A 21989-nucleotide genomic window follows, 5' to 3' on the forward strand; every position below is an offset into this window, starting at 1 on the left:
AAATTGTAACTATCGAAATTGAGTCCATGACTCTTTGAAACTCGTTTGGCATATCGCCGAGTCCGTAAAAACCGGTTAAAAATTGATAAGTGCCTGTTATATCTCCGCCAACTAGGCTAAAATTGCATTGGCTGCTAGTAAAATTGTCTAGCGAAAGTTGACTATATGCATTCTTTAGGTCTAGATTGGTAAACCATACTTCTCCGGCGGAATTGTTTGAAATTTGAGCCGCTACATTATTCACTAATTCGTGTATATTGGGCATCTGGTATTTGTTCTTGTAAATTTGTTTGTTGATAAATTTTGAATCTAAAGCTAGCTTTATTGATTTGTCTTTTTTACAAGTGACAACTATCGGACTAATAAATCTGTCCTCGTCGCAGTTTTCTAATTTTTTTGGTATGTCCTTCGGATTTGAGTCTGTACAATTCTGATTTTACTGAATCCAGTTAGTGTAAAGGGACCCTCCTGCCTTTTAGTTGAATTGGATTTAGTGGTTCGTGAAAGTGTGTTATTTTTGTTTGATTTTTTATTTTTCCAATCCGAAAGAATAATTGTTTGAAAGTTTTGGAAATCATGTCTATTTCATTATCTATGTCAAGTGAGGTAACTGAATTGATAGACTTACAAGTTCTCTTGTTGGTGAGTGTTGTGTATTGTTTTTGTGAAACTTCGATTCCGACTTTTGGTAAATTGTCGTTTCCCAAGATGTTTTTTTTTGTGACCTTGAGTTAGGAAGAAGTGGCATTCCTTGTGAGACCATCCATTTGAGAAAATTGGGACGATTACCTTTCCAGTGATATTTATTGCATTGTTCGTAAATCCGCAATAAAGTTCTTCAGTCGCTTTATCCACTGGATATATTTTCACATAAGGGTCTCGTAACTTCAACTCGTGTAACACATTCTGTTTAAGGAAGCTTACAGGGCTAGCTGAATCCACCTGTATATTGAGAATTACTTGGTTTTCATTTCCTAAGCCAATATTTAGTAGTTTCTTTAGTTCCTTTCCTTGGTCGTCGTAGATAGTTGTTACGTTTAATACAGAGTAATCATCGTTATCGCTCTGTCCGGACTCCGACCATGCGTTGATTACTCCACAGCATTCTCTATTAGCGCGGTCGATATTTACATCCGGCTGCTACGAAGGATAATTATAATCTGTATTATTTACAATTTGACTATCCACAATATTTACAATTTTACGGCGTGATTTACAGAGTCTGGTAAAGTGTCCTCGATATTTACAAGTCGTGCAAGTCGTATCTTTAGCGGGGCAAACCGCTAGGTGTCCTTTGGTAAAATTTCCGCCGCATTTCATACATGTGTTAGTTCTTTCGATGTTTAGGTTGGGTTCTCTTTTTACCTTAAAATGATTAAAAGAATATCCGTTGGATTTAAAAGTACGCGTCATTTTTTTGTGGTTTGTTATTCTTTTTTCGTCAATCAGGGCTACATTTAAGGCTTCTAGTGGAGGTAGGGTTTCCGTGAGAAGTTTCCGTTAGATGTCCGAGTTCTTCATGTTATTGATAAAAATATCTCGAATCCACTCATCTTCTCCTGTGGGAATGTCACATCTTTTTGCCATTTCTGCAAGTGCCCCCCAGAATGTTCTAATGGTTCTCTGTCCCTCTGTTTTCTGTTTAATAGCTTGTGTTTTTCGAAGGTTATGTTTGTCTTTCTCACAAAAGCTATGGACAAATTTTCCCAAAATTCTTTGAAGGAAATTTGTAGAACTTTAACTCTCGTGAACTTTTGGCCGAATATTTTCTTTCCTTCATTTCCGAGGGCTAGATAGAGTATGGATCTGAGTTTTTTGTCCGCCTCTTCAAGTCTCATGCCGTTGAATTCCTTGGTTTCTGACTTTATTGAGGCCATTTCTTCGTCATCGAACCTCTTTTGCTCTCGAATATTCTTCTCAATGCGAGATGTTTTTTGAGAGTCGGATTCGTTTTCCGGCGGATTTTCCAATGTTGGGGGAAGTGGGTGATATCGTTCCGATGGATTCAAGAGGTTTTCGATATCAATATTCTCCTTTATTGCTAGTTGGAATAAATCGCTCCACTCTTCCCAAGGAATTGGTGGGTCCACTGTGTGGTTTTGCCAAAATGAAGGTATACCTCTCACGTTTGATTCGTTGCTGTTTGACTGCGCCATGATAAAATGTTTCTTTGTTACGGATAATTCTACTTAGTTACAAATAAGATATGTTTAAAAAGTGAATTAATCTCTAAATTAAAACATTAAAAAGTGAGCGATCATTCTCTCCGTCGGAGAGAATGAAGATAACAAGGTCAAATCTAAATTAACCAGTTAAAATACTTTAAGACTAATTAAATGAAATAAGACGAATGGTAAGATTCGCAACACCTAAATTAGATTGAAAAACTCAAACCCAAAGTCGAGCAATTCGGATCGGGGTTTTCCGGCTAATATGACTCACCAGCTGATTCTTTTGAGCAAAATGATGAGTGGAAACTTAACTCCGATGTCTTGGCGTTTTTGCCACGACACTCTGATTTTAATAATAACCAATTTGATAAGGAGCAATCAAATTGAAACGAAAACTTTGATTGAAACCTCTAATGGAAAAAACTGAAAGGCATGCCGGTGTAGTTGTTGGTATATAACTCATTAAGATAATTTCATTGTATAGCAGCCTATATGTTTAAGTAAGTGGTTATTTCGAATATACATGTTTGTAAAAATTTAAAATCAAAAGGAAAGCAAAATAAAAAGTTTTCCACCTTTTGGCCGAAAATTTGAATAGGTGCTTTAAACTTTGTATGATAAAAGGAGGGATACCTCATGCGCAAAGGACCAAATGCACGAAAAGTTTGCCAACCAATCAGAGCTCAGTACTCGAAAATTTGGACAAAATATGTGATAAATTCATTCAGGTTTCAGTTGTGGTCAGTTTAAAAGGTTGGTCGGTTGAGAATTTTCACCCATTTGGTATCCTTCGCGCATCATGAGAAAGACATCGAGTTGTCTGCATGCGAGCATTTTTTTTTTAAAAAAAACAGTGCTTTCTATTGGTGAGAGCTTTGAACTTAATTTCAGCCGGATGATCCGTGGGAAGCTGTCTACCTTAGCTGCAATTACCAGCAGTTTTACTTCTGCATTGCCGAGAAGGATCTGCCCTTGACCTTGGACAAGGAAGAACAACAATGGACTACATACAATTCCATAACTGACAAAGGATCATACCGAGAAATCAGTTTCGCAGATGGATGTTAGTTTTTGAAGAATCCTTGTTAAAAGGAGTTCAAACTCCAATATTGAACAGCAAAAGGTTAAAGATCAAAAAACACGATCAGTTTCTAGTTTTAAAAGTGATTTTTTTGTTTTAGATTTACCAGCCGAAAAAAAACTAATGATCCAGTTGTCCCAATTTGGCTTAACTGTATTAAAAAAAGCTCATTGATTAACAGGGGCGGATCTAGGATTTTCTCGAGGGGGCGGGGCGGATTTTCGAAAAGAAATCGAAAATTTTGACGACCTTTTTTTTAGGTCGACCAAATTGATTTTTTGAGCTCTCCCAAAGCACTGTTTTGCCCCCCTATTTTGGCAAAATTTTCTGCGCCGCAGGCAAATTTTTGAAAAAAAAACAGTCAAAAAAAGGCGTTTTTAGGCACTTTTTGGAAAATTTTGACCAAAAAATTGCGTTTTTTTGGCGCGCGCTCCCCCCTCAAAAGTAGTAAATATTGGCGCCAAAGGGTCGGTCGATAGGGTCGGTCGGCCAAAAGTGGATTTCTTAAAAAGTACCAAAGGGGGGACCCTTTGGGTCGGCAGGGTGTCGAATCCCTGAAGAGGGGGCTTCCGCCCCCCCGCCCCCTTCCTAAATCCGCCCCTGTTGATTAATTCTTTATCAAACCATTTTTTTGGATTTTCTTCCGTCCCCTGCCAATTTTCTAGCTTTCTGCTGGCCGCGTTTTTTTATATTGTTTTATGTTTTAATGTTGTCACTGTTCACTCGTCTCCCATTGTTAAAATATTGGTGGTTAAGCTTTTTTTCGATCACTCCTCGATGTAGAAACCAGAAAGCCAGTTTCAATTCGAAATTAATTTTTCTACAACATTAGCCGACATTATCTGAGCAACCACTGTAACTGAAGGCTACGACTATGTTTATCATTGTAAAACAATATGGAAAAAAACGTTGAAAAAAAATTGAAAAAGGAATAAATTGAAAAAATGGAAATATAATATACTGTTGAAGTAATATAATTATTTGTTGGTTTGTTGTAAAAAGAGGAACACAAGTTAAGCTGCAAGTCGCAAACACAACGCGAAAAGGGCAAAAATTAGCTCTAAAAAGGCAAAAAATAGCGGTTAAAAAGTCAAAAAGAGAACATAAAGGAAAAAGATTTAAAAAGTAATGTTTTATATGGTATGAGTCGTAATCAAACTGTTGATTTCGTGATTAAAAATCATACAACCTGCATCTGCGCCATAGCAACACTAAGGGCCTAACAAAACTAGGGGACCAGCTAAAACAGGAGCTACCTGAGTAGCAATCGTATACACTGTCCTTTTAACGAGGGGGGGGGGGGGGCACTTTCGTATACAACTAGCCAATGGTGAAAAACTGTGGTCTTCTTCCATGTCATGACAGTTAAGAAGAACGTATGTTAAATTGGTCGAATAATGAACTCGGCAATACAGAATGAATTCAAATGAAGAAAGTTAGCAAATTCAAGATATCGACCGTGATAATTACACTTTCATAGTTTTTCCACTTATGTCAAATAAGAAAACACATTCAAATTGTCATATCGATTTCATCTCGAGGTGGTAAACTTTGGCAAATATATTAAATGCTCAAACTTGCATAGAGCAGATTTATTTGAATGATTTCCAACTAATATTGTGAAGTCATTGCGCTAAACAGAAAAATGGAAAAGCGATTAATTTGACAACTGTCACATATGAAAACGTTTTGGTTTTTCGTTCGTTTTTGACTACTTGCTAAATGAAGAATGGATGGAGTAAAAAAAGTCGACTTCATTGCCGAAATCTCATCGTTCACTGGTGAATTGTCGAAATAAAAAGCAAGAAATGTAATCATCAGCAAGCGGAATCTAAGAGTTTATTTTCACTGCCACTGGCTTCCAACTCAGCAGGTCCATAAGATATGTACAAAATATATGCTTAAGATATTTTTGATTCTAAAAAAATGGATGTATTTTCGCTGCCTGCTCTCTTTTTTCCTTTTCTTCTACGAAAAAATTAATTAAAATCTGGCTATCCAGCTGAAATTGTACGGGGGTCTGATCGTTTCTGACAACTCATTTTTAGACAAAGAATTAATTGGCTTGAAAAATGACGGCTGCATGCAATTTTACATAATTTCTTGAGTTTTGTTCACAAACCTTACAAAATTTGCCCTACTTGCTGTTATATACTACCCTGGAAAAGTAACACAAGCCTGATTAGTTATTTGGAGGTTTTGTTTTTTATTTATTTTTTATAGCAACCAAAACAGATTTATATCAATTTTAGGAATGTTGTGTGAACAATCAGTCTTGCAAGCTTTGGATTTTTTGCTTAAAATAAACTCTTCAGCTAACTAATTAGCCGTTACTTCTATCTTTAGTGACTCTCTTGTTTTTCTACCTTCAGTCAATTTCAATTCGCTTTCAAAACCTGAATAAAAAGCACATAACTGGTTGACAAGTTATGTTCACGGTGTTCACTGGTAAAGCAATAATTACTTATATTTCAACCTTAATCTGATTATTCCAAAATCAGTTTTTATTTAGCTCAAAATACGGCATTAGAATTTCTCATTTCAATTTAAATCTAAATCTAAGTAACTCTTAGCTTTTCATTTTGTTTATTTTTCTCAAAACATCTGAGGCCTGTTGAGTTTGAAGCCAGTGTATGTGAAAATACCGTTTTAGATACCACTTGCTGATGGGTGCCGGACATCAAGCCGACGGGACTTCAAGCCGATTTGTAAAATTAGGGACTTCAAGCCGAATAATTCCTTATAAAGTCGTGAAATATGAACAATTTGAAAACTTTTTTGAAGAATTTCTGAATTTCATGATCTTTCTTTACTAGTTATTGGCGTTTGCATATAATTTAAGCCTCCAAATGATGTTCCGGAAAGTTGAAAAGTAAAACATGGTTGAAGTCATTTTTCATGTTTATAATTTATGCATTTCAAAAACGGGCTGATGTTATTAACGGATGCGAATCACAAGTGGTGCATTGTCATGAATAACGCTTACTATGGACTAAACTTGCCAAAATTTTAGAAAAGCAACATTTTGCAGATGGTAAAATAGCGTTTTGGGGTGCTTGTAATGTTTTAATTTCGGCTTGAAGTCCCTTCGGCTTGTCCTAGACCCCTTGCTGATGTCTACATCTCAGTGATATAAAATTAGATAAATCACCGCCAGTTTTGATATTTTGGCTGCTTGTTGAAATAAAGTCGACTTTTTCGCTCCAAGCCTTTTGCAAATGCCAAAAAGTCAAAATCAAATGACAAATCAAACACAATGAAATGAAAAGAGCGAATCATGTTTTCATGACGTCTTGGTTTTTCAGGGACTTCGAATAAAATGGCGAGATCCTCAAATTCAAATGGACATTTTTATCTGTCTCCGTCTGGATGCATTGCTCACCTGACCCGAAAACAGACGCTCCTTTCAGAAGGTAAGGATAAACATACCCACGCACATCAGACGCGGCAGTTTGAACTTAATAAGTTTTTGTGCTTTTTGAGAGTTCCACTAAACTTTTGTGAGAGCTCTCGCAAAAAACTAAATGAGCACGATATTTCAAAACTCCGGTAAGAGGGATGTAGGTTTGATTTTTGAGAACCTTTGAATTTTTCGAATTATTTTTTAAGGTGCGAAATTTCACCTCGAACTAGTACATATTGGCAAACAACAGTGGAATTTTGAAATCACAAACCTTTAGAGGATAGTGAAAGAGACGAACTCCCAGTTTTGATTGACATATCTGAGATGGAGGGGTGGGAGCGATACTTTCACCCCTGCTGTTAAGCCACTCATCCGATGGCTGACACTATATATACAATTTTTGTAGATACGAAATATTTTCAAAATGGATAAAAATATTCTGTCGTCCATCGACTATTATTACATTTTTGTTTCAGTTCACTGCGAATCTCCTGTTTACGTGATTGAAATTATTGATGACTTTATGCAATATAACAAGGCTCTTGAACTGTTCGACCAATTCATGTGGTACCCGCATGTCGAAGTATATGCATTGATGGGGCCAGGTGCGGAGTGGTTCTGCTTCGAGAAAGTAGCAGACCTGGACGCCAACGGAATGGAGTTGGTAAGAACATAAAAATTTTCAAAATGACTAATTTTTCTTACCCGGCTGCTTATATTTTTGATAAAAACCATATTTAACTAAAATTTTATGCGCCGTTTTTTTACGAGAAAGTTTTTTTTTCAAATTTTGATCTAACAGTCTTTTTGTGTCTCTTTTCCCAGTCCTCCTTCTTTCCGGGCTCAGACAATTGACCACTTTAACGTCTGTGTTGTCGAAAACTGGCTGCTGAAATGTAACACTTCGCGCCTGAATAAAAACTTTCAAAGCTACAGCCTTCTGAATTATTCCTAAAACGGCATTTATGAAATGTGCACTTTATGAAATCTAAGATATACAAAAAATTGGCAACCGGTTTTTAACAAGCAAAAAACACAGTTTGAGTGACCTATTTATGGTAACAAAACTTGTCCTAAACGCATAGCCGGATCTACGATTTTCTTGCGGTAGAACGTTTATTAAATTTACAGTTTTGTTTCAGTTAAAAAAAATTGATTAACGAAAGGTCTCCCAAAATGCAATACACTTTTAGGTCAAAGTTTTTCTACATCGAAGGCGAATTTTCAAAAAATATTAGACCAAAATACTGTAGATTCTATGGATCTATAGAAATGGATTTTAATTGTTTTCGGAGTAATAAAAAATTCAATCAACGAAACCCGATAAAAATTGGCGCCTCCTCAAAATCTCGACATAAATTGTTTATGTCCGGAAAATTCAACGGCAAGCGCGTTTTGATCTTTAGATCGAGTTTCACCATATGAGGCTGAACTCAATCTATCAGTGGTGTCTGCAGTAATCTTCCACAAACTGTTATTTCTATTCCTGTATTTCTGATTTTGTCAATACAATCCGCATTTTGTCTCTAGTTTTCATTATTTGTCTGTGAACATGAACAAATTTATGTTGTCGAACTCATAATTCTAGCGGCGATATTTGAAGAGCAAGTTTCAACGACTAAAAGGCGCTTGTTTATAGAAATTAAAACAAGACTGCTCGTATATCAGGGCAAAGCACTCATTGTTCCGACTGCCCCTTAATCCATATCAAATAGTTTTTGGTGAACAAAAGTATTGAAAATCATTGAATTTTGGAGAATTTCAGAGAACAAATGTAAACAAGACTGCTCGTATCAGGGCGAAGCCCTGAATGTTCCGACTGCCTATTAAGGTTTAAACATCTCTGGAACTGTCTGCAAGTTTTGTTGGACAGTTTGTAAAAAGATACCTTTTTACAACGAATGCCAAAATGAGCCGCTAGTTCCAAAAAGTTTGAAGTAAGAACCAATATTTGAAATTCTTAGGTGCTTTCAAATATTTATCCTAAGAATACGTACTTGTTATGCTTATCGTTTTGACCATAAAAAATGGGCAAGAATTTTGAATGCGAGTGTTATTTAGTTTTTTTGGTTCAATCATTTGAAAATGGGGAGGAACTTTGTTATTGAGTGTTTTTTCTGGCTTCTTCGTTTTTCTCACAAAATGAGTTTACACAAAACATCATCGGACTGAGTCTAAAGACATATCATGTCGTTTCAATTAAATTTGAACACCAATGAAATTTTTCCAAAAAAAGAGAAATTATCCAAAAGTCGAGAAAATTGGGATAAAAGTTTTTGACTTTTAGTTCATGATTCTACTGAAAACCAGTTTTGGAAGTATTTTTAGTGCTTCCTTGGCAAGTACTTCTGCGCGAACATAATAATATTTATAATTATAGTTCCTGCGAATTGCAGAGGAGCTATCAGTAGGCCTTAACAGTCCTGTCGAGGATAGTCCATTTGTATTATCTCCCCACATTCCAGACAGTGTTATTTTGCTGAGCGAAGCTCTTTTTTGCGACTCAAGGCCGTTTTGCGTCTAGAACTTTTATTTGGTACCACTGTTGCAGCCAAGTTTGGTCAGGTTGTGGTAGACCTGAAGCTGGTGGTCAAGTGAGAGCTTGTCCTCACACACTATCATTGCCATGACATGGGATCGAATACACGATCTGACGATTTCAAAGTGAAAGCCTTACCACTGTGCTAAGTTCCTCCATTAGAAAACAGAAATTAAGTTTTTTTCAATTTCTTTTTTTTGTCATTTATTTTTTGAAGAAAATTTTTTATACATAAATCACTAGTTTTCTACGGGTTTGTTGGTTCTATAATCCTACTATTTTGCTTTTATCTGACTTTCTCTATCTAAGCAAGATAGATATTCGTTTTGATACAGTTTTTTTAAAATTCATATCAAACGAATCGATCCAGAAATGGTTGTATCATATCAAGGAAAGGGTTTTTTGGTAAAAGAAAAATGTCAAGTGAAATTGATATAGAAAGTGGACTGACTCGATAAGATAAAAATGAGTTTTGTGAATGAAGAAAAGAGAAGTTTTAAGCTGGTTTCATCTTGTGTTTATTAGCCAGAGGCTGGATCCAGAGATATTTTGTTCCAGTTTCATTTAACAATTGGCTCGAATCTTGCAAGGATGTAATTGGATTAGTGATGCACGCATACTTTGTTTTGACGGGGCAGTTGTTTTTTTTTTAATTTTCAACATTTTCAGGTCATCTCGTCCTGTTTGAGTTCAACCGAAGCACTAGGTTCAGGGGCGGATTATGGAGAGTAGATGCTTTTTTCTTAGAGTTTCGACCCCCTGCCGACCCAAAGGGTCCCCCTTTGTACAATTTTGAGATATCCATTTTTTGCTGACTGACCTTAAAATTTTTCTAAAGGTGCCTAAAGGTGCCTTAAAATTTTTCTAAAGGTCGACGTTTTCCAAAAATTGCCTAAAAGCGCCTTTTTTGGCCTGCTTTTTTCAAAAAATTGCCTGCGGCACAGAAAGTTTGGTCAAACTGGGTTCTTTAGAGTGATTGGGGAGAGCTCCGAAATTCAATTTGTTCGACCTAAAAAAATCCCACCTCGAGAAAATCCTAGATCCGCCCCTGACTAGGTTGACCATATTTAGCGCAGTAAGCGAGTTTCCGGGCGATAAAGAAAAATTTTGACCAAAAAAAACGCGTGCAAGTTTTTCAACGTGTGCAAGTTTTTCAACGCGGTAAGATTTTGTATATTGGCGCCGTATTCGCCTTTAAAAAAACTTAGTGAAAATGTATATCCTAAAAGAGAAGCAAAGGAAGCTTTCAAAAATGAATAATTGCCAGGAGGAGACGTCACTCGATGAAAATAGAGGAAATACAAACAGTATAAATCTAAGACTCATATATCATTTTTTGCAGCCGACTCACAATTGGGTCCGAAATGACACTGCATGCACAGATCGCCCAGCCTCCTATCTCTGCACTACGCCCGAAGACCATCCGGATTATAGCGATTTCTTGAATATGAAACTCCATTGGCAAGAACTTGATCCCAGTACTTTTATCGACAACGGATGTACATCCGCTTCACCCCCAAACTCACCCCCAGAACCGACACCTGCAGCAACCACGCAAGCGCCCACTCCTCCGCCACCGCCTGCAACAGATCCCCCGCCTGCAACAGATCCTCCGCCTGCACCGACAGGACCGACAACCAGGGACTTTAATTTTTGTGTATTTCTAAAATCATCAACACAGCATGAGTCCGTTTTTGTAGGATTAAAACTGGTATAACGTCTGTCTGTTCAATTAAGCACTGAAAATTAAACACTGTTTGTTCAATTGAAACAAAAGTAAGCACTGAGTGTTTTCGGTTTTCAGTTGTAACGCACAAAATCACAAAAAAAAATTCAATTTTTAAATTTTACTTCATAAATAAAAGTCCCTTATCTAAACAAAGCACTGCAACAACAACGACAACTACAACCACGCCTCAACCAACCCAACATGCCATGTATGAAATAGTAATCAGTGGGAGTGGTAACTACGGGTTCATGCGTGTCTCTGAGACGGAGTACGCCCTAATCCCCTCTCTTCAAGTCGTCACAATCAGCTCACAGACAGCGGAGGCTGAGGCTATTTCAGGTACAATATTCACAGTTATGGGGCCAGAGAATTAGTGTTCCGACAGCCCCCTATGCAGTCCTACCCGGATTGGCTTTTGCCCGTTTTTAGGTAATCAGGATCGACGGCTAAAAGTAGCCTATAATTGATGTTCATAATCTGTCTCCATAAAAATGTTAAAAAACCGATTATAGTGAGATAATAATCGATTATGAATACCTCAAGCTAGAATAAAGCTTAATCCGTTATATTCGATTATTATGGATTATAACAAATTATAATGGAACAGGAACATAATGGTTTATAATGGATCAGAATGGATTATAATTGTATACAGTAGCGGATTGGGAGGGGGCACGCTTCTCCTCTCAGGAATTCGACTCCCTGCCGACCCAAAGGGTCCCCCCTTTGTACTATTTTGAGATATCAATTTTTGGCTGACTGACCTTAATTTTTTTCTAAAGGCGCCTTTGGCGCCAATCTATACTAATTTTGAGGGGGGAGCGCGCGCCGAAAAAACGCGACTTTTTGCTCGAAATTTTCCAAAAAGTGCTTAAAAAGCGTTTTTTGACCTTTTTTCAAAATTTGCCTGCACCGCAGACAATTTCGTCAAGTTAGAGTCTTTATAGTGGCTGGGGAGAACTCAGAAAATCAGTTTGGTCGACCTAAAAAAAAAGGTCGAAAAAATTTTCAATTTTTTTTGAAAATCAGCCCCCCTCGAGAAATTCCTAGATCCGCGCCTGATTGTATATACTCCGTTTTACTCAAGAGCGGGTTTTCTAAAAGTTTTTTGTGTATATTCAGAACTAGAACGTTGCAAGGGAAACTGTTTTTCAAAAAAACAGGCGGAGGTAAGTAGCTTAAGAAGTCGAGTAGATTTACATTTATACCGATTATAATCCAATATAGTCCAATACAATAGAGTTTAAAAGAAAAATAACTGATTTAATTTCTATTAATAAGCCAATGAAATGATTGGGTTATAAATGGACTATAATTGATTGCGTATGGCTGTGCCGCACTCTCGTATCCTGTAAGATCTACAAAAACCTGCTTCAAAATCTGTAAATTATCGGCAACTTAACAGATAATATGAAGAGTAAGTAATATATGACAACAATGAGTTTAACATTTTCGGTTAGCATTTTAGCAATACGGTTTCCAAAACAATCTCAAAAATCTATAAACATTTTGATGGCAAACTGACCTCAATCGGACAAACCAGTAGTTTTCAAGGCCTTTTGTCTAAGAAAATCTAATTTTAGCTTTTTCACTTTCGCGCCATAATGCCGTCATTAATTTAAGATTTATTTAAGCGCAAACATCTTCCGCGCCCAAAGGAGCGAAAACGGGTGCGAGTTTTACGGCCGGTCGAGTTAGCTCCCCGGAGCGGGTGGTAACTACGGCGGATCGGGCTATGTTGTCTTTTCCGTAATTAAGGGTTTTTATACGAGCCAGAGGGTAGTGTCCCCTTGGGCTGCGTTCGTCAACAGTCCACACTAAATCCCCTGTTTTTAAAATAACGTCACTATCGGAGTGCCACTTACTGCGTTTATTCAGCGCTGGCTCATAATCTCGCAGCCAACGACTCCAAATTGCGTTGGCGTAGCTTTGCGCTCGGATATATTGCTTTCGATGGTCGAAGTGCTCCTGGAAAGAGAGAGAAGGAAAGCTAGTACCATTTCGGCCTAACAAAAAATGATTAGGAGTTAACACCTCGAAACCATCCGGACTTGCACTTACTGATGTTATAGGTCGAGCGTTCAGTGATTGTTCTACAAGACAGAAAGTTGTTTCAAGGACTTCGGGAGTGAGCTTTCTACTTCCTATTATTGCGTAGAATACCCTTTTACAACACCAAACGAGACGTTCCCAAGAACCACTGTGATGCTGGGCTGCCGGGGGGTTAAATTTCCACTTAATACCCTTTTTCGCCAGCTCTGGGGGTGCTTGATCGTTCCACGACTGAATACAATTTAAGAGTTCTTTCTCGGCTCCCACAAAATTGGTGCCGTTATCAGACCAAATGACTGATGGAGTGCCGCGACGGGCAATGAATCTTTCGATTCCCATTACACACGAACTCGTGTCCATGGATGAGACAATCTCAATATGTACAGCTCTGGTGGTCATACATGTAAAAAGGAAGCACCATCGTTTTTCAGAACTCCTCCTGATTGAGACGTAAAAGGGTCCAAAGTAATCAACACCACAGTTTGTGAAGGAAGGCTGGCGGTAACCAAGCCTTTCAACTGGAAGCTCTACCATCATAGGTGTGACAGTTTTGGCTTTGCGCTTCCTACATATAAGGCAGTGGACTTCAATGGACATTAATAAAGAGCGAAGGTTCAAGATTGCGAACTCTAAGTGAATTACAGCTCGCAGGTAGTCTAAGAACTGGTGCTGATAGCGATAATGATTATCACTTACGAACAATTTCACCAGAGAATGCCTTCCATCAAGGATTATGGGGTGTTTTGTGTCATATTCACTTTCAACTAGGCGACGAATTCGCCCAGTTGAACGAATGAGGAATGCAGGACCCATAAACGGTGCATATTGTGCAATACGACTAGACTTTTTGACGGTTTTGTTGCAGGACAGGAGTAAATATTCCGCTTCAAAAGATTCCTTTTGGGAAATCAACAAAAGTCGTTGTTTGGCGGTTTCTAATTCAACCGGATCGGTTATTTCCTTGACTTTAGTGCGGTAGTGCCGGTGTTTCGGACTAAGTCTGAGCATGAAGGCAACCACTCGCTGGAGTTTACGTAACGAGCTGAATTTTTCCCATGCAAATAAAATGGGTTGTTTTTGTGCAACGTTTGAAAAATTAGAGGCCTGCTGTAAACCTTCATTAAGGTCACAAGCGGGACCAGCCAGGCGGATTTTCTTAAGTATTTCTATGCTCGGCTTGAACGGCCACTCGCCACTTTTCAGCAGACTTGGCCCGTTCACCCAGCTGCTTGTTTTTAAGGACTCCGCTGAGATTCCTCTGGTTCCCGTATCAGCAGGGTTGTCTCCACTTAAGACGTGAAACCACTGGTCTACAGTCGTACTTTCCAGAATCTCTCCAATCCGGTTTGCCACGAACGTTGGTTGCTTACTACCTGAGTTTAACCACTGGAGCACAGTGGTGCTGTCAGTCCACATGAACGTGTTTGACACAGGAATGGTTAAAGCTTTGAGGACATCTTCCTTCAAGCGGGTAGCGAGTAACTGCAGTTCAAGCTTCGGGATGGAAAGCGCTTTCGTGGGCGCGACTCTTGCTTTTCCAAAGACGAAGGCAACTTGTGTTTCGAGTGAAGTTTTCACACGGGCGCGAAGAAAAACTACAGCACAAAAAACTTCTTCTGAGCTGTCACCGAACATGTGTTACTCAACCCAATCGACTGGTGCGGAGAAGTAGCTGCGCTTTATACTCATTTTCCCTAGAGATGGCAAACCAGAGGGCCAGGCAAGAAATTTTGTCTTGATATCAACGGGTAGCTCATCATATCATTGTTGACCATGAATGCGCCAGATTTCTTTCAACAATAATCGCGCTCTTACGGTATAGGGCGCTACGAGACCTATGGGGTCGAAAACGGAAGAAACAAAACTTAACACTGTTCGCTGTGTTATCGAGTGTTTAAGTTCACGGTTGACACCACGGCTTACGACCAAAGTGTCGTCAATATGGTCCCACTTCAGACCAAGAACATGAGAAGAATTATCACCACAAGTTACAATATTTTTACTTTCCTGTTGCGGCGCGCGTTAAACTCTTTATTAATTTTAGTTACGTTATTTATGAACTTAGTTAATTTAAAACCACCTAGAGCTAACAGAGTAATCAACTCTTGACTAATTTTAAATGCAGGGTCCTCAAAAGAGTCAAGGTAGTCGTCCATATAAAATTTCTCTAGAACTGCGGACGCTGCGTCAGGGAACATCGCCTGATTATCCATTGTAGTCCGTTGCAATGCATAATTTGCACACGTTGGCGAATCTCTCGCTCCAAAGATATGTCTGGTGTACAACCACATCGGCTGTGGGGTCCTAAGGCCACAGAAAACGAAGAGATGGTTGGTCCTCTGGAAGGACGCCGACTTGTAGGAACATCCCTTCAATGTCAGCCGATACGGCAAAATGATGTTGACGAAAACGGAGGAGAACGAACACAAGGTTTTGCAGTAGGTCGGGTCCTTACTAGCAACGATTTGTTCAATGACGTATCGTGGAATTTAGACGCTCCGTTAAGGACACGCCTCACTTTACCAGGTTTGTTTGGGTTCACCACGGGATGGTGAGGAAGATACCACTCGCGTATGCTGCGGTTCGAAAATTTATGGGGAGGAACTTCAATCACGTATCCTTTACTCAAATCATCTTCGATAGTTTTTGAGTATTGATCCCTTAAGTGAGGATCTTTCGCTAAACGTTTTTCCAACGATTTTAACTGAACCAATGAGGAATAGTAATTGTCTGGTAACATGATAGATTTTTCTGCCCAAAGCATACCTACAGCGTATCTTGATCCATCGTGGACGGTGGAGGAATCAAGTATTTTAGCCGCCCTTTTGTCCTCGGCTGAACGGGAATCGACCTGTTTGTAGGCTCCGTATGACTCTATTTCATACCAGCGTTTGATTTGACAAGCTAGTTCGGTATCATCCGTATTGCACTTGAAACAAGTAGAAAGGAAACCAGTAGATGTCGGCATTGGGCCGCTCAAGACCCAGCCTATTGGAAGGCGAACAGCGACGGGCGATGTGTTTGGATCGGCCTCACTCTTGAAATACTCCTCAGGCCGAATAGCATGGAAGGAGTCTTGACCAATTATTAGGTCTACATCGGCGTAGCTATACACAATTGGTTTGATTGGAGCAAGGTACGGATACTTGCTCTGTAATGCAGGGATGTTGACGGTATCGGTACCGACTTTAAGTTCATCCTTGACAAATGCGGTTAAATCGAATATGTATTCGAATCCATCGAAGTTAGAAGATACCTTCATCTGAACTTGTTTCGTTTTAACAACAGTCGTTGTGTTAATACCATTTACCGTGAGATCCAAATCTCTTCCTGAGAGATTCAGACATTTGACTAATTTAGCCGATATCCAGGAATGACTAGATGCTGAGTCACACAATGTTAAACAATCAGCACTCTGGAAATCGGTGGAAACTTGGAGCTTGATTATGGGCAATAACCCTTTCGATGTTATGATTGAGGATTGGTCGTTCGAGATTGCGCAACTTACATCCAACGGAACGGGATTAATGTCTGCATGATTCGAACTTGCGTTTGGTATATTCTTGCTGAATGATTTTCGATCAGCGTTTGTGCTCGCTTTATCCGGCTCTGCATTAGATCTTGGTTGACCAGCGTTGGGTCGTGTATGGCTATCATTTTTGTCCGGATTTCGACTAGGAAAAACACGTTCAGCCTCATGGAGAAGTACACTATGGGTGCTAGTGCAACCTGGTTTGGTGCATTTCTTTGCTCTGGGACATTGCCGGAATGAGTGGTTCCCTTGTAAGCAGGAGAAGCACAATTTGTTTTCCGCAGAGAATTTCGCACGTTGTGTTGGAGTTTTCTCCTTAAACACGGAACACTTCCACAAGGCATGTTTCCCCTTGCAGAGGATACAAGAAGGATATTCAAAATTTTTCTCAACTGTACTTGTCGAGGCAAAAACTCTCGTTACAGCTTTAGTTTTGGATGGCTCTTCGACTTTGGGCTTTCCAGGCATATTTTTCATTTGCTCATGAGCTTCTGCTTTATCTTTTAACCAATTGTTAAAGTCAATTAGGTTGGGGCGTGACCAATTTCGTTTCACGACAAAAAGTGACCACGATTTTCTCATGTTTGGTGGAATTTTCGAAAGAGCTTGATTTAACAAAGAGACGCTTTTCAAATCTTCTTCATAATCAAGAGACCTAAAGACAGCCACTAGACTTGAAATGGTCATCGAGAAGCTAATGATGTTCTCAGAGTTGTGCATTCGAAGCTGCGGGAAACTGGACAATTTATCAAGGCGGGCCGTAATTACGTTTTGTGGCTGGCCAAATTTTCTTTCCAGAGTTTTCAGAGCATCCTTATACATTCTTCCACTGTATGCGAACTCTGCTATGGCTGACTTAGCTTTTCCCGTGACTAATGTTTTTAAATAAGTTAACTTCACATCATCGCTTAGGGACGCTGCGTCTACAGTACTGCAGAATTGGCCAAACCATTCGTGCCATTGGAGCGGGTTGCCATCGTACTGGGCCAGCTTCCATTCTGGAAGGGGATCCTTCTTTGAGACTGACAGAGCTTGGAATAAGTCATTCAGTGTCACGGCTTGCGGTTGGGGAGCTCGTTGCAACGACGGCAATGTGTTGCTAGGATCAGCTGCAAGAGGTTGCTGCTGATATATGTAAGTGTTTTCAGCTGATGCGTCGTGATTGGGAAACCCATAGTAAACGGTACCACCACTTGATACGTGCGGGAATTGTTGCTGAGATATTGGCGTTACGGATGAAAAAACACCAACCGATGGGTTTGTGTTACCATCACTTGTTACCCCAGCGATACATTGGGCGGCTGCGTGTGTCCACTGGGACATTAGTGGCACATTGGGCTGACTAATAACGGCAGACTGTCCGCTAAACGGATTGTTCACTGACGCAGGGTTGCTATACATGTTATGTGATAGCAAGTTTTGATTTCTGCAGATTAAATTTGCAAGTGGTTGTGACAAAATGGCATGGGTGTTGTATCCGGAGTATTGATTGGAGATGGCGGGCATGTTTCCAACAACTCGGGAATCGTTATTAAAGTTGTTGACGGGGATATATTGAATGGAAGACGAAGGATGATGTACAGAGAAGTAACAGCATACCGGAGTATTGGTAGCTGCTGTTCCAGCTGGATTAAAAAATGATGATGTATTGTTTTCGCAAAGTGTAGCGTTATTGGAAATAAGCAACGACTGCGTTTCGTGCTCAGGATTAGTGGATACAGCGTGCTTGATTCCATCGCCATCGCTGAAGGAGACGGTTGGTTGATAGGGATAACATTGTTGATCACAATCAAAAGTCTGATTCGGCAACGATCGCCAAGGTGGAGCTTCCGCTGTGGACACATTTCTGTGTTGATGCGAACCACTTTCTATATTTATACAGTTTTCAAACTTTGAAGAAGACGGAACTACCTTGGTTTTCTAATGCATGATCAACCCAATCGTTTACCCTGTCAGAACGACGATCAACCGAAGACGCCAGCTCGAAATGCTGATCTATTTCAGACTCTTCGAGGTATTCAGTTTCAACCATTTTTGCTTCAGCTACTTTAATACGATTTTCTTCGCTTAATCGTTCCATTTCAAGCCGACTTTTTTCGATTCGTAAGCGATGTTCTTGCTCTTTACGGTCAATTTCAAATTTAATTTCTTGTTGTTTTCGTTCCATCTCAATCAGATGCTGTTGCTCTTCGATGATGGCTTCCTGTTGTTTCAGTCTTAAGGTTGCTTCATGTTCTTTTTCCAACTCTTCTCGCTTCATCTTCGCTAGGAGCAGTTCTTTGCGGCGCTCACTGGGGGTCAATGATTTCATGGAGCTTTGCTTACTCGACCCGGATTTTGCCGATTTTGATGAAACTTTTGATCGACTAGTTTCACTGACGCAGGCCTCTGATGCTTGATTAGATTCCATATGAGCACGAGCCTTACCAGTTACTTCATCGTTAACTTTAACTATCCTATCCCACCATGCAGCCAACTCCGTTAATAATTTGCTAGGTTTATCGGTTTTATTAGCTAATATCACAAGTTCATCATTTTTTGCTAATGCCTTTTCGAGAATACTCTTGCATGATTCAATTAAGGCGTTTATTTTTGTTTTCCGATTTGTTCCCTCTAAACTCTCAGTTACGCGACTGTGAACTACGGAAAGCTCATTTTCTAGTGATGTTCGACCATTCATCAATCGTCGATATTTTAACTCAATTTGTTCTGTCATTTTGATTACTTTTGAACTTGTTCACTTCTACTCAACCACTCAACTGCTCATTTTGAGAGAAAAAAGGGAATAATTAATTTAAGACCTTAATTTTAGTATCAATAAATTACATTATGACTCATTAAGCAATATCACACATTAGAGAAGCCCTTCATTTAATTCGTAGTTGCTGCTCAGCATTTCTTCTGTTTTGATTCGCTTGCCGCTTGCGTTTTCCTGGCTCAAGAGTATTTTTCTTTGAAATAATATACTTCAAATTCTAGCTATAACGCCTAAGGATCGTAAACGTTTTCAGTTCTAGAGAGGGAACCTGGTGTAGTTCTAAGTACTTTTGCCCTAACTCAGTGAGGTTCTGCTTCCCTCTAGATATCAGGTCTGTTACTATATTAATAACTAATATACCTGACTCTTTCAACTTACTATATATATCTTCCGTGCCTACACGTTTACAGTAAACGATTGCATAAATATTGCGTTTATAGTTTAAAAGAATCTTCTTAAGCTGGTTAGCTGTTAGTGCGTTAAAGTTATTACTACGGTGTTGACTAATAGAGTTATTAACGGCGTCGTGCCAAATAACAATGTCGTTTCGGTTCAAGAGATAGTGATCAAGTTGATACTGACAAGTTTTACGGACGTTCACTGCGTTATGATTGAAACTTAACCCGGGAATGGCTAAGCACGATTGAGATACACGCTTTTGCGAAGCGGGGGAAAGTATTTTCAAAGCGTGGTGCAGCGAGCTAGCAGCTAGTATGAACATTTAGTGAATTAAATCAACTTAAGAGGGAGGGAATCAAGCAAACCGCGACCTGACCTCCCGCAACACCCTGAGCTAACAAGGTTGTCGCAAAAGGTAAGACGATTTGCTTAATAATACGCTACGGGTCTCGACTACGGCTACTTTTATCCAATTGAACTAGTTTAGTTAGCTGCACCACGTTTCAAGAATAAACACGGCGTTTTTTTCAGAATTTTTTTTTTCGAAAATTTCGGATTTTTTTTTTCCGAAAATTTTCCAAATTTTTTTTTTCGAATTTTTTTCCACGTTTTTAACCAACGGTTCAATTTCCAACAATTACCTGATGCGTTTGCGAAATTTTGAATTTTTTTTTTAAAGTCCAAAACTTGGGGCAAAAAAATCGACTCGGTCGTTTAAATTAAATTATTATGAAACTAAGCGCTTTGCTGAATAATTTGCAAAACTTTAAATTTTTGGAAAAAAAAATCAAAAATTTTCAATTTTTTTTTCAAAATTTTTGGCCTTTTTTTCGATACGGTGTTGAGCTTACAAACAAGGTGTTAGGATAACGTAATTAAGGTTTATGAGGCCGGTTTTTTCCTAAACCCACAGAAAATTTTCTGATCAGGTTTTGGTATCGAGAAAAATTGGGGGCTACGATTTTGCCATCAAAAAACCTCGTATCAGAATTTAAAGCATCAGATCAGCAAGTTAGCACAAATGGATAAAGTTTTGGTTTTTTTTTTAGTCTTACAAGTTTTGTAGAGGCGTTCACCGGTAGATTCCAAAAATCCACAGAAAAATTCGGGTCTTGAGAAAAAATGGGTGTCTACAATCCACACTCCAATGGATTTCCACAATCCACACTCCAAATGGATGTCCACAATATGGATGTCCAAACAAAAATGGATGTCCACAATGGATGTCCACAGTCCACATCCCAAATGGATGTCCACAATCCACACTCCAAGGATGTCCAAAATATGGATGTCCACAATCCACACTCCAAATGGATGTCCACAATCCACACTCCAAATGGATGTTCACTAGTATTTTTCTCACCCGGGGATTTTAGAAGAGCGACAACTGAAGTTCTGTTTTTGCCAGGTAAGTGTAGCTCACTCCAATTTTGACAAGGCAATTCAAATTTCGAGACTCATTTGGCCAAACGTTCGTTTTGATATCGTGTCCGGAATATCGTCCTGAATATCCTCTGGAATATTGTCCGGAATCCTGTCCTCTGGAATATCGTCCGGAATACTGTCCTCTGGAATATCGTCCGGAATACTGTCCTCTGGAATATCGTCCAGAATACGGGTCCGGGTCGGCGGACCAAAATGTGCCGCACTCTCGTATCCTGTAAGATCTACAAAATACTGCTTCAAAATCTGTAATTTATCGGCAACTTAACAGATAATATGAAAAGTAAATAATATACGACAACAATGAGTTTAACATTTTCGGTAAGCATTTTAGCAATACGGTTTCCAAAATAATCTCAAAAATCTATAAACATTTTGATGGCAAACTGACCTTAATCGGACAAACCAGTAGTTTTCAAGGCCTTTTGTCTAAGAAAATCTAATTTTAGCTTTTTCACTTTCGCGCCATAATGACGCCATTAATTTAAGATTTATTTAAGCGCGAACAATGGCCTCAAAGGGTAATAATAAAGGATTTTGATATGGGGGGTGATTTCATGATACAACCGTATTGCTATCTCCAGAAAAAAATAGTCTAAAATTTGCTTGTGAGACTAATTTACATGAAGGGATAAAAAAGACTTCATTTTTTTAGGTAATCATACCATGGGCGGATCATGGATGATTGCCTCGAGGGGGGAGGGTGTATTTTCAAAAAATCAAATTTTTGGGGACCTTTTTTTAGGTCGATTAAGTTAATCTTTGGAGATATCTTAAAGCACCATAAGACACTATTTTAACAAAATATCTTGCGGCGGATGCTGTTTAGGTAAAAAAAAACATGCCAAAAAGCCAATTTTGGGACTTTTTTTGAAGGTTGTG

General features: G+C 39.0%; 2 protein-coding genes across 2 annotated transcripts in view; both read left to right on the top strand.

Moving 5' to 3' along the window:
- The window catches only part of LOC134839717 (uncharacterized), a 59768-nt gene extending 48857 nt beyond the window's left edge, over positions 1 to 10911 (top strand). Inside the window, exons 7-10 of the mRNA XM_063855339.1 lie at positions 3063 to 3234; positions 6558 to 6665; positions 7132 to 7319; positions 10537 to 10911. Coding sequence (XP_063711409.1) covers positions 3063 to 3234; positions 6558 to 6665; positions 7132 to 7319; positions 10537 to 10911 — 843 coding nt within the window. The remainder of the gene's footprint in view (positions 1 to 3062; positions 3235 to 6557; positions 6666 to 7131; positions 7320 to 10536) is intronic.
- Positions 10912 to 11081: 170 nt separating this feature from the next.
- The window catches only part of LOC134840091 (uncharacterized), an 82285-nt gene continuing 71377 nt past the window's right edge, over positions 11082 to 21989 (top strand). The window contains exon 1 of the mRNA XM_063855783.1: positions 11082 to 11262. Within this exon, the coding sequence (XP_063711853.1) occupies positions 11130 to 11262 (133 nt within the window). The 5' untranslated portion in view covers positions 11082 to 11129. The remainder of the gene's footprint in view (positions 11263 to 21989) is intronic.

This window comes from Symsagittifera roscoffensis, chromosome 2 (genome assembly GCF_963678635.1).
Source record: "Symsagittifera roscoffensis chromosome 2, txSymRosc1.1, whole genome shotgun sequence".
Taxonomy (NCBI): Eukaryota; Metazoa; Xenacoelomorpha; order Acoela; family Convolutidae; genus Symsagittifera; species Symsagittifera roscoffensis.